At 44.0% G+C, this 13,664-nt stretch overlaps 1 protein-coding gene across 1 annotated transcript in view; it reads left to right on the forward strand.

Annotated features, from left to right (window-relative positions):
• The first annotated feature begins 7,400 nt into the window (after positions 1-7,400).
• Positions 7,401-13,664, forward strand: part of CD2AP (CD2 associated protein) — a 76,609-nt gene continuing 70,345 nt past the window's right edge. Inside the window, exon 1 of the mRNA XM_059467285.1 lies at positions 7,401-7,620. Coding sequence (XP_059323268.1) covers positions 7,617-7,620 — 4 coding nt within the window. The 5' untranslated portion in view covers positions 7,401-7,616. The remainder of the gene's footprint in view (positions 7,621-13,664) is intronic.

Genomic DNA, 13,664 nt, shown 5'->3' on the forward strand with positions numbered 1-13,664 from the left:
TCCAGCCTTTTGGTGATTGACTGGTTTTATCTGGAATTTTAAAAATTCCAATCAGACACAGTTCAACTACAAGTCCACACTGCTCTAAAGACTAACAATTCCCTGCTTTAAATTTTCCTGCTGGATGTCAAAATTGAACTTACTGTGCATAACCATCAGATGAGCACCAGAACCAGCACAGGAGTGAGAGAGCCAGAAAGAGAAGTTCAGTGTCAAAGAGTGACACATTCCAGTCGCTGTGTCAGTGCCTCAGCTACTGTTGGCAACCACAGCACAACTTCCAGCACAAAGGGCCTGTACAGGTATCAGTGACTCTCTTTGAATAAAAAAGCACTTTCAGTTGACACCATCATCCTGCCTGTGGCACAGAAATGTAGGCACATATGTAACGTGTGTGCATTTACTGTGATACGAGTATTTATGAATCAAATGTTTTAATAAAACTCACTGACTTCTGAGCAAACTTTTTATCTTCTGATCACTTCAAGTTGGGCTACATTGCTCTTACTGATGGAGTGAGGGGAAAATGACATTTCTAATGCTGTATGTTTTGTGTGAAGTCATCTGTGCAGAAAAAAGGCTTTGTATCCTGCTCGCAGAGCATGTGCAAGAACTGTTACAACAACAACAAGCAGCTTCCCGTCACTTTTATTTTGGAAAGACAAAATGGCTGAAGGCCACAGCTGTTGATTTATTCAGATGCCGAAGGAAACCATTAGTCCATTGGACCCTGAAGATGAGATTCCTTTGTGCTGAATGTTAATATAAGGAAATCCCAAACAGGGGCTGCCAAAGGGACATAATACAAATGCAAAACGCCAAATGTACCTAGAAAGGAAGGAGGTAGATGGTTGTTTATTAGAGAAGAGAAAAAAAATCCAGTGAAAAGCAGTTTGCTTTTTTTCTGCTTCTTCTTAAGTACAGTGTGATATACAAACTATGAGATGAAAACTCTCCTGTGTTCAAATCAAACAGAATATCTGTGAAACACACAGCTACACATATGGTTGCATGTTAATGACTGCATGTCCATGTGAACTGGTTTTTATCAGCATAATGCAGATGGAGCTGCTCCACACACTGCCTGCTGTTTGCAGCTTTGTTTTAATTAGTTGTAATAGCCCAGTATAAATGAATTGCATCCTCAGAAGAGAGGTCAAAGAAAAAACATAATAGCTGTCATCAGGCTAGGCAACTCCTCTGTCAGATTGCTGCTGTAATGGCCTCATGGCAGAAACACGATTAATCATTGCCTGTATTTAGCCTGAATTTCACAAACGGCTCCCTCTCCCCCAGCTCTTTTCTTTCAAGATTCAACAGTTACAAGTACTTTATTCCATACCTGTGCAGGAGTGACATTTCTAATACTTCATTCAGAACTTCAAAAATATTTAGTACAGGACAAGCTGTCATCTACAGCAATGTTTAAATCAGCATAGGGTCCTATTTGAAGGATGTATATTTATACGTCACAATGACACCACAGAATTGAAACTTGTCCTGGCTCCCTGTCTTGTTCTCGGCCCAGCAAAATGGAGCTTCTGGCATGTGGCAAAGAAATGACATGAAGAAAAGGAACAGTACTCATTAGTCAAGGCTGAACTGATTATAGGAAAAAGAATGTGATTGACTGAGGAGGTTGATAATGGTGGAGGAAATAGACCAAGAGTGGTTGAAACAAAGGACAGAGGAATTTGTTTCTGCTGGCTGATGTTCCTCCACTTTTCCAACTAAGATTTTAACCAATAAAAAACAAACCATGTTTGTGGTGTTGTCACAACACTTTCCAGTTAAAGACAAATGAAGTCAGGATAAACTTCCAGCATCCCTCATTTTGGTTGGTTGCTAGCCAAATGAGCGAGAACCCAAAATACGGTTGGTTTACAAAGTCATTTGCAGTTATTTGCAGACGACTTCTTACAGAGTTCTTATAGATCACCATTGACCCACATTCCATGCTTTGAAAGATATGGCACTAGGACTTGATTCTTTCAACAGCCAGAAAAACAGCTCCACAAATTCCTTACTATCACTGGCTGTATTCTAGTGATCCTTGCTGTGTCCAGCTGGTGACAGTTTTTCACTGTCCTTTAGCAATCATCTGCAAGGCAGACTCTGACCAGTGCTCTTGGCCAGCTGGAGGGAGCTGGGCTGTACCCAAAGGGTCCAGCTTGTGACCCTGTGTAGCTGCTAAGACGTCCCTAATGGAGTGTCTGCAGAGGGTAGGAAGAACAGGAAAAACAAAGTTTGCTTTGGTTCTTTGACTAATGAGAGAATCTGAGAATCATTAAAGTTGGTAAAGACCCCCAAGATCATTGAGTCCAACCTTTGACTGCAAACCACCACATCAAGCAACCCAAAGCACTGAGTTCCACATCCCGTCTCCCTTGAGGAGTTCCAGGGATGGTGACTCCACAACCTCCCTGGTGGCCCCTTCCAGTGCCTGACCACCCTTTCACTGATGAAATTCTTCCTGATGTCAGTCTGAACATCCCCTGGCACAGCCTGAGGCCATTTCCTTTTGTTCTGTCCACCCCTACATGGCTGTCCCCTCCTGTCAGGAGCTGTGCAGAGCCAGAAGGTTCCCCCTGAGCCTCCTTTTCTCCAGGCTGAGCCCCTTTCCCAGCTCCCTCAGCTGCTCCTCCTCAGACCTGTGCTCCAGAGCCTTCCCCAGCTCCTTTCCCTTCCCTGGACCATGCAACTACCTGCATAACAGGTTAAAAAAAAAAAGGTTCAACATTAGTATGCAACCTTCTTTTCCCCCTTGCTTGAAAATCTGCATTTTGATGCAATTTTTATTTACAAAAACCCCTTTATCTGTGGTTTTATATTTTCTCCCTTATTTTTTAAATAAGAGTCCTGCCTCCTTCTGTGGAATAAACAGATTCACTCTTCACTGGTTATGCAGTGAAGGGAAAAGTACTGTGTGCATTGAATGAATATTTTTCCAAGTTGTACGTTTTTAAATGAAATATATCTGCTGCTGCTTCAAACCAGCAGAGGGAGTTTGCTCATCCAAATTAAAATTTTTAAACTTCTCAACACAACCCTATTTTTTCAGTGCTGTTGTTACCTGGTAAGATCTGCTGCTCAAAAGAGAAGGTGAAATTTTACCATCCAGATTATTTAACTCCTTAGTCCTTGAGGCTGCTTGCTTCCAGTCAATTTCTATGGATGTCATTGTGCAAGAAGTTGCTGCAATGAAAAATTCATTAGAGAACAAAAAACATGAAAAATCAACTCAGCTGGAATGTTTGGGAACCAACTACTTGGTTAAAGGGGAATATACAATTATTGCAGTGCATGTGCCACTCAGAAGTGCATGAAACCACTGTGTGGTAACAGCTGACACACTTTTTTGGGGGGGGAGAAAAAAAGTCAGTTCCTTTATATTTTGCACTCTAGAGAGAAGCTTTGAAAGTTCCTGATTTAGGTTTCTTTATTTGGAAATACTGGAGTAGTTTTAAGATGACCACAGTGGCAAAAAGGTCAAGTGAAATGTTCACTGTAGAAGTAGTAGGGAAAGACTAGTTTTTTGTTTGTTTGTTTGTTTTTTGTTTGGTTTCTTTTTTTGTGAGAGAAAATAAATCAGTTCTTGTGGTGACAAATTGTATCATTCTTATCTTCCGTTATAAACCTGCATAGCAGGAACTATACAATGATCTCTCTTGCAAAATAAAATTATAGCAGTTACTGATGTTAACAGTGGATATTATCTTGATCTGCAAGTATGTCACAACTTTTCCTCTCTCAAAAACAAGGTAGAAATTCAGATATTCCGTTAAGCTTAATCACAAAACACTTAAAATGCTAATCTTTCATTTAAAAAAGTTTTCTTGAACAAATTTGTGAGACAATTGTGTTATTTTTGGGAACCTAATTGGATTTAAAAATACTCTGAAACAAATATGCACTTTTATAATTCCATACAGTCAGAATATCAATTCTCTACGCCTGGAACTGAAAGGAAGGTCAGAATAAAAAGCAAGAGCCAGTGTTCCCTGTATATCTGCCCAAATATGAGTAAAACTATTTTCAAAGGACTGCATAAATACCAATATTGACTAATATTCAAGGGAAAATGGCTCATTACAATTTTCAGCTTTTACTGAAGTGGAAAATGAGGAAGGAACTCATTGTAGGTGATTTAGAAGGCAATTTTCAGTAGATAAGCATTTAGCACATGCCACCAGACATAGAGAAAAGAAAGAAGTTGTCACGTGATTTAACAGTTGAGTGAAAATAGTCAATAGGCTGGCACAGATGTATTTTCTTTACATGTATTACAATTGCTCACCCTTATGAGATTGCTAAATACAGGTCCCCATGTTGCTCTGAGTCACACATGAGCAGACTCCTGCACTTTTGCAAACCTCATTGCCGTGAAGTCTTGTCAGACTCAGCAAAGCGTGGGGCAGACACAGCTGCCAGTGCCCCACACCTCACAGGGCACAGCCCAGCACCAGACAGAAAACTGCTCAGGCTGCAGGGCATGGATTCAGCAGCATTGCCCACAGACAGACTGGGGCTCAGCAGCTCCCACAGGGGCTCCCCCAGGAGCCATCCCATTTCTGCCTCACTGGTACTGGAAAGAGGATGGAGGCTGAGGCACAGGACCAGCAGATGCTGGTGCTTTACCATCGGAGCAGATGGCTCAGAATAAAACTCAAGTTTTGTACTCAGGCTGCTAAGAAGCTTTGAGCTGGACCTGGCCAGAGTTAGCAAGGCATGAAATAAAACAGAATTTCACAAAGCCAGTATTTTACCTGTCCACAGCGTAAGAACCAAGAACCAGGGCTTTGCTCTCTCGTCTGTTCTAGGCTGAAGGGAGGGGCAAAGGCAGCTCTGTGTCAGCATAAGTGCATAAGAACGGCAATGAGATTTGGCCAGCTTCCAGAAAGAAGCTTCCAGAAAGAAGCGTGGATGGAGTTCCCTCAATGCTTTTTAAATATGTATATTGCTTCCAGAAAGAAGGGTACATGGAGCTCCCTCAATGCTCTCTAAACATGTACACTATTGACATTTTATTTCTCACCTCTTGTTCATGCACACTTAGCTTTGTGGCAGAGTTTAATAAAGTAAAAACTGCTACATCAGATAAAAATTATAATTCCCCTTATCCTTTATCCTTCCTTTTTTAGCACATAGCTCTATAAAGGAAGTGGAAAAAAGTGATACATTGGACAGATGAGGATAATTTATTCTCATGGAAGTTATTTTCTGAATTTTTATTGGAAGAGACTTCACTCTAAGGCTGATGTTTCCCTTCTGTCCTGAAAGAAAAGAAGAAAAGAAGGAAAGAAGAGGACCTCCTCTTCTTAATAAGTACTTTAAATCTGGGGGTGTGGGAGGGTTGTAGTTTTATAAAAAATAAATTCTCCTTTTAAAGGTAGCATCGTGGGGCCATTTATCAGCAAAACACTGCACCTGCTTCAAGGAAATTCTGTAACTTGTATATTCTCAGTTCTGCAGTTGAAAAAAATGGGAGCACCTGCCTCAAAGTGTGGTAAAGCAGATAAAATACCATAATAAAATGTGATATATAGTTGTTTATACTCTCAGACTTTATGTTGTGTCTTTAGTGCTCATGATCTGACTCATTTTCCCTTTCTGTGCCATGAGAAAGATGCTAAGCAAAAGCTGACTCCTGGAAATACTTGACATTCTTTTCAGGCTAATTTTGTCCTGAGCTTGGCTGAAACAGCTCATTTGGAACCACTCATAAAAGGATGTCTGCAGCCAAAAAGAGGGAATATTTTCACTTCAGAGAGCCCTGCTGTGTTACATTCCCTGATTTTCATCAAAACCAGACCATGTTTACTTGTCCTTTTGGCCTCAGGGTCAGGGTTTTTTCTTTACATTTCTTCAGTTCTAAGTAGTTGTTTCACTCATTCCTGAGTTTCCCACAAAAACCTAAACAGTGGCAGCCCGATATAGCTTGGAGCACTTTCCTACATGCATCTGAAGTAAAAAAGAAACAAAAAACCCACCCAACAAAAGAGACCCCTACCCCATAAACTCTTCAAAAGCAGTGCACAAGCCCACAAACACGTGCGTGATGTTAATGACATTGGCCAAGGGGATGGTTAGGTTGATGTCTCAGATCATCCAGTCCCACCTGTGACCAGACAACACCAGGTCAGCTAGACCCTGGCACTAAGTGCCACATCCACTGCTTGCTGAACATCCCTCCAGGATGAGACTCCACTGTCTCTGAGCTGCCCATTCCAGTGGGCAATCAACTTTTCTGTGAATTAACCTTTCTCCAACCTGAGCCTCCTCAGCCTTTCCTCCTAAGATTTGTGCTCCAGACCTAGAGGAAGAAGAGGACTTCATGCTGGGAAGCAGGGCAGGGATGTGGGGTGTCCCCAGCCCCAGAGGAAGAGGAGGACTTTGTGCTGGGAAGCAGGGCAGGGATGTGGGGTGGCCCCAGCAGAAAAGGGAGTGACGAGGGGGATGGTGCTGTTCATGAGTCCTTGAGGCCAAAAAGGTGAAAGGAATCCAGTGTGCTTTAGGAAGAACATTGCCAGCACATCAGAGAGGTGATCCTGCACCTCTGCTCAGCCCTGCTGAGGCATATCTGGAATGCTGTGTCCTGGTCTGGACTCTGTGAGAGACATGGAGCTCCTGACGTGAGCCCAGTGGAGACTATGGAGATGATGAAGGGAGTAGAACATCTTTCTTACAAGGAAAGGCTGACGGGGTTGAGGCTGTTCAGCCTTGAGAGGCGCCTCATCCCAGTCTGTCCTTTCTGCAGGGAGGGCTCAGAGCAGGGCCCAGGTTCTGCTCCAGGGGCTCAGCAATGGCACCAGAGGAATGGGCAGGAACTGATCCCAGCAAGTTCCACCAGAAAATGAAGAAGGACTTCTTTATGGTGCAGTGACCGAGCGCTGAACAGATTGCCCAGAGAGAGTGTGGAGTCTCCCTCACTGGAGATATTCCAGAACTGCCTGGACACAATCCCGTGCCATGTGCTCTGGGTAATTCTGATTGAGCAGGGAGGTAGAATCACTGCGGTCCCTTCTGACCTGTCCTGTTCTGTGATTGCGTGAAGGGGGTGATGAGGGGATGTGAGGAATGGTGAGATGGGTTATGAGAGAGAGGCTGACTGGGGAGTGATGAGGGATCTGTGAGGGGGTCATGAGGGGTGTTTTTATGAGGGCAGTGACGAGAGGAGCACTGAGAGGCCGATGAGGCGTCCGACGCGCCGTCTAACGAGGGGGACGTTGAAGGGGACGATGAGGGTGTGCCGGGGGCGGGGCCTGCTCTGAGGGGCGGGCCCGGGGGCGGAGCGAGTTCTCCTGTGGGCGGAGCTGAGGGGGTGACGTCACCCCGCCTGGCAACGGCGTGGGGGCGGTGGCGGCGCGCGGCTCTCGCGGGACTTGGCGCCCCCCGCCGTGGGCGGGGCGGAGCCGCCGGTGCCCGAGCTCGGCAGCTGCGGCGGCGGCGGGAGCGGCGGGACGGGACGGGCGAGCGGCGCCTCTGCCCCGGGCCGCCCGGGGCTCGGAGCCGCCCCTTCCACGCCTGTAGCGTCACGGATGGAGCCGTACTGCCAGGCTTGAGCGTGTCGGCGGGACCCAGAGCCGCTCCGCCGAGCTTGGGCGGGCGGTCGCAGCATGGGTGAGCGCGGCGGGGCGGGCGGCGGGACCGGCTCCCTCTTCCCGCTTCTTCGGCGGCGCCTTCGCCGCCCTTTGTGTGAGGGGAGGGCGCGGACCCGCGGAGCCCGGGGCAGCCCCCGAGATGCCCGGGGCGGGAGCGGTGTCGGTACCGGTGGAGGAGCTGCCGGGCCGGCGAGTGCGGCAGGTGCTCGGTGAGCGCTCCCTCCCGGGAGAGGCCGGGGCCGCCCCGTCCCGCCCGTCCGGCCCCGGGGGCTGCGGAGGGGCCCGGGCTGGGAGGAGGCGCGGGGGGCTCCGTGCGTTTCCGTGGGGAGAGCGAGGTAGGTGTGCAGCAATGCCCGGTGCTGCTTGGAGGGAGTGGCTTGGTGAAGCATAAAAGTTTTTATGGCTAAATCCAGCCCTTTCGCCTTTTTTTTTTTTTTTTTTTTTTCACTCAGCGTCAATTTGAGCTGCGCCTTCGCCCGTTTCTCCACCAAGGCGGAAGCACTCACTGTTTTTAAAGAGAGTGAGTGTAGAACCCCTGGGAATGTTCCTGTGTTCAGGATGTGCCAGTTCAGGTTCACACTGGGAACAGTCATTTGTGATGGGTCTGGTTTTTAGTGTAAGCGTCGGCATGGGGAAGTATCAACGTGTGAACTTAAACATCGCTCTTGAGAGCCCTCTTTGCTTATAGCGACTTCCCCTTTATAGCGATTTCGGACCTCACCGGGGCCCAGAACGGTGCGGGGATCAGTTCGTGTGTCTCTCCCACCTCCACCCTGCTGTGCTGTGCTGTGCTGTGCAGCCCCGCTCTACTCGGGCAGGGGCGCGGGTGGCAGCGCTGGGCTTCAGTGTCCGCTGCGCTTGTGCTGCTCTGTGCAAACACGCCCCATCAGAACGGGAGTAAAGCTTTTTCAGTGGAAGGGTACCTGGCTTTTGGACGGCCTTTCTGCCTCCCCGTTGTGCATGGAAATGAAGAAGTGCACGGTGTACAGATCAAACGTGCAGTTAGTGAAGCGAGAAGCGCTCCTCCTGGCTGGTGTTCTGCTGATTATCAAGATCTGCTTTCAGGGCGTTCATCTCAGTGGAAGTTGTCTTATGAGGTCAAAGCACACTTAAAATGAAATCTGAAAATAGAAAATGAAATTAGTGTTTTAAATTCTGGTAGAAGCCAAACATCTCACTTTTAGATGCTTTTTGTGATTATTCAGAATAGGTAAGACTTGCTCTTAATTTCTTTTCGGGCTGCATTGTTTTATTTGCAAGTGAGAAATGTCTGCCCAGGTCATTATAGTGGCCTGTGATGGTAGTTCCTAAAGCATAAAGGCTTAGTGTGCTAATTAAACATATTGAACTCAGGCTGTAATACTGAAATGAGAAATACCTCAGGATTGACCCATGGTAGGTTTGGGTTATTAAAATCCTTAGTATACTCAATTAGTACAGTTAGGAATACTGTATAGGGACTGAGTCCAGTTCATGATTGTATGTGATTATTCTATGACATGGTTTTATGTATTTTTGTCCTTAAGTTTCCTTTTCTAAAGGAAATCCTCTTCTCATGGGCATAATGAGCATGTTATTACTGTTCTAGATATGACTGAATTGGGGGGGTGCACACACTGAGTATTGCTGTTGTGTGGGTTATTTATTACCATAACAATTTGTGTGTCTGTGCAGTTACAGAACAGTTCCTGCCAGGATGGTGACCAAACTCTAGAAAGGAGTGTATAATAACCTCAGAGTCTTTTAAACAGATTTTCTCTGAAGATGTTGTCCTTTATTCAGATTTTCAAGTATTTCTTTATTGTGGTCAAAAGGGGTGAGGAATTACAATAAAACAAAAAAGTATGAGTGGATAAAGAAGTAACTGTAGTGTGCTCTGCATTCACTGTAATTAGTAGTTGCCTCCCAATTTATCTCAAGAAGTCATTAGTTGATTATTTTATTACTGGTCTCATGGTAGAGTTGGCTTTTGATAAGAGATTGTCTGTTATGTCAGCTTGTGGAAGGGATTTTACATGTAAGAGGTGCCTTAGAGGGGAGTGTTGAGATATCTTTGATGAACTCAAGGATTTTTGAGATTTATGGAGAAGTAAGAACAGCCAGTATGACTCTGGAGGAACCAAAAGGAGAAGGGCAGAAGTACAGAATGCCTTGGAAACAAGTTCTTTTCATGTTCTTCTGGTAGCTGGAAATTCATGTTTCAGGAGCACGTGTCATTCAGGCGTCTGAAGGATGGGGATGTGATCAGAGGTGACACACACAAGACCATATAAAGTTTTTGGTAATGTCCAGTGGCACCCTTGAGTCCTGTCATTATAATTCTCTACCTTCTGCACTGCAGTAATCATGTGTGTATGACTCTAGAAACAGCTTGGTAAACAGATTAAAGGGAAAAAATGTATTCTGATGTTCTAGGTAGAAAAGACTTTATTTATTGAATTGTCTTTTGCTGTTTTGGGTTGATATTAACTTGGAGAGATTAGCTTCCAGCTAACTGTCATATGGCTTTATAACTAAGAAGGAAACATTCCAGCAGCAGCTGATAAATTGCCACAGTGGAAAACTGCAATCCACTGAACATCTGTCAGTATCTTCTTGGTTATATGCATCCTCCCATCTTTTTTATTTCCAAAAATTTGTGCAGACTTTGATTTGTGGTTCCCATGGTTAGTATATCTGAATTTGCTACATGTTCTCTTCAGAAAAAATTATAATTTTGGGATACTTTAAGAATCCAGACATACTTCTTCATTGCCAACAGAATAAGTATAAATATATTTGGTCTGCAGAGTAAGTTCAGTGAACATTAAACTTGTGTGATGCCTTTTGCTAGCTTCATGTTGGCAACAAAAAACAATCTAGGAGGTTTTTGTAAGCAGACTTAATACTTCTGACATGTTGCTGTGAAAACAGTGGCAGTTTCAGTATTCCTCAGTAGTATTCCAAGAACCTGTTAGAACATTACTTCAGGATTTGTTCTTCAATTAAAAAAGAAACAAAAACCCCCTCACAGAACAGTCCCCCAACCAAAAATCTACTCCATATACCCCCAAACAAATGGGGTAGGATAGATGAAGAGTCCTGCTGCTGCTGCTGTTTTTACCAGGAAATATGTAAGGTGGGATGTGCAGTTGAGTGCATTTTGTAGAGTAAAATGATTATCAGAAGTTCAAGTTGTTAAAAAACCCTTCTGCACTGAGGTATTTGATGAGCCTGATGTTGACCAGCTGTACTTGTGGTGCTCAGCAAAGTGATTTTGTACTACCATTTTCTTTATTGTAAATTGGGAAACCAATTTACAGTAACTGGGAAGAGTTGATGGATCCTGACTTTGGGTGAAGACTGAGCAGAAATTGCTTCAAAAGGTGCTAGAGAATCTGTCAGCTCAGCTCTTGCCTTTTTTGTTTTTTGGGTTTTTTTCCCCCAAGAATGTAAGAACTGCTGTGCTGAGAGTCCTGACTGTGGAGACAGGAAGGAAGAAAAGGATATGGAAGGCAGGTTTGTAGTGGAAAGTTTTTTTTTTGTTTCTTTTTTTTTTTTAAATAAAAACCCCTAGTCTGGCAGTAAGTGATTTATGAACTTTCTCAGAGGTGTTTGTGGTTTCACGAGATCTTTTTTTATACATAGTTCAAGACCGTGGTTGTCCATCCCTGAGGGGCTCAAAAAAGCCTTGTGGTTTTTGCCAACCACTCTCTGTGACAGTGGGAATCCCTGTTTAGCATATATGGGAATGAGTGGGGGAAATATGTCCTTTCAGCGTGAGGTTTTTTTGCCCTGAAACTGCTCCTTGTTCTGCCAGACTTCTTTGTGTTTTTGAGAAATGGTGGGTGATTGTTCGGTGGCTTCATACTGATGAGTCTCTCTACATGTACTTTTATCATGTGTCAGTCATTCCAGGTGCTGGTCACCTTTACTGGATAGTTATTTTAGTACTGACCATTTTTTCATCTTGTTGAAAAGAGCTTTTCATGTTATTCAGGAGTTAACTTTGTGCAGGGGTGGAACTATATTTACTGTCTTGTTTTCCATACAGTTCTTGAGAGCTTTAGTTTCAGCTAGGTAGGACCTTGCCCTCGAATTACCCTCACCTTCACGGGCTTTCTCCATTGTCTGCCTGTGCTGGGGTTTTTTTTCCCTTAGTGGGTTTTTGTTGCATAAACACAGGAAATGTGTGGTCGGGCACGCTGTGCTGCCTGGGGCTAAGTGAGGTGGCTGCCACAGCTCTGCTCTCCCCATTCATTTTAGCTCCTCGAGATGCTGTCACATGTGACTGCTGGTCTGCTAGTCCCTTAACCTGGCTTGATAAAAATGATTTGTTAGGAAAGAGCAGCAATGAAAAAGCTTCAAGTGTCTCAAATCATCTTGACAGAAGTGGTGAGTCAATCAGGTGAAATTTGGTGCTCGTGGGTCTGCGGTGTAGCGATTTCTGTCAGCTGTGATTGTTGTCTGGGCACTTAAAATGTGTTCTGGGCCTTGGCAGGGGTTAAACTTTTTTCTTCTGCTCCTTTTAAAGTGGGTATTTGTTTGTCTTTTTTTAAACTGCATCCTGTAATACTGGAATCATCTACCAAGGGAGGTGGTAGAGTCACCATCCCTTGAAGAGTTTAAAAAAAGACTGGATGTGGCACTTGGTGCCATGATCTAGTTGAGGTGTTAGAACATGGGTTGGGCTCGATGATCTTAAAGGTCTCTTCCAACCTAGAATTTCTGTGATTCTGTAAGGTAGCTAAATTCCATTCTACTTTTTCTTTCCATAATGATGTTTTTTTGTTTGTGCTCTGAGTTGTGAATGTGCTAATGATCTAAAATGTTCCCAGCATTCAGTGGAGGTGACGCCTGAGCCTTTGCTGTCCCTTACTTTGGATGTGGTGTGGTGAGAAACAGATTTCCCCAGTGCTGTGGTGGTGGGAGCACAGCTCTGCTTGAGCATCACCCGTGGCTGTCCTGGTGCACTGGTGACAGCAGGACTGAAGCACTAAAACTGCCTTTCCATTTGCCTTTTTTCTGATGTGAACGCTTGTTATGTTAATAAGTGGCCTTTCACCCTAAATTATTCCCTGTTTCCCACCATAAACTTCAGACATCATTTCACCAGCACGGCTATTTACTTTCTCTGACTAATGTCAGCAAGAGTTTTTGGGTGGGATTGTGTTTTACTTCCATGCAGAATTGACTTTCTTCATATACAATCAGTATGAAATGTTTCTTTTTCAGGAATCTTGAACAAAGAAAAGGATGCACTGTAGATATTTTTGAACGAAAATGTAAGTCTTGCCACTGCCAGAGTCCTAACTCAGGCTGAAGGAAAAACTGCAGGATGTGTCTGTCTGCTAAATTAGTTAAATCTTTCCACTTTGGGGTGATGTACCCTGTAGAGAGTACAATATGAGGTAATTTAGAATATTAAGTTCACTTTTCTTAAAGGAATATTTATTGCCTATAATATGCTCATGACCCTGAGATTTGCTCAGCTCATCAGAGCCTGGTGCTAAAAACAGCAAGGTTATGAGTTTAGTCCCTGTATGGGCCATTTATTTAAGAGTTGGACTCAATGATCCTTGTGGGTCCCTTCCAACTCAGAACTTTCTGTGAAATCTGTATTAGGCCAGGACTACTTTCAGCAGAATAAATTAGAATATAATATTTTGAATAATGTAAAAAATGAAGCATTTTCTTGTAATTTCAGCAGTTTATGCAGTGCTGAGCTGTGGTGTTACAGATGAGGGCTGCAGCTGCTTTCCACTTAGTGCTGAAGAACTTTGTGATTGCAAATTGAGTTTAAATTTGACATTTGTTGAAGAAATTCAAAGTGAATGTTATTGCTTTCTAGTTTTAACTAGATGAAGTGTTGCATTAAATTATTTAAATGACTTAAGACTGCGCTGTTTCTTAACAGTAAATAAATCCCTGTAAACATGGTACATTTTATCATTAGCGGCAAATGGTTTTGGAATTAAGCAGTGCTGGGCAATCTCATTATTTTTGCTTCTGCAGCAGCTGTGAATAGGTTTTTGTGGATGGCAGTTATTAATGATTTTTGCTTTAATTTTAAATAAAGCAGTT

Source organism: Ammospiza nelsoni, chromosome 3 (genome assembly GCF_027579445.1).
Source record: "Ammospiza nelsoni isolate bAmmNel1 chromosome 3, bAmmNel1.pri, whole genome shotgun sequence".
NCBI classification, from domain to species: Eukaryota; Metazoa; Chordata; class Aves; order Passeriformes; family Passerellidae; genus Ammospiza; species Ammospiza nelsoni.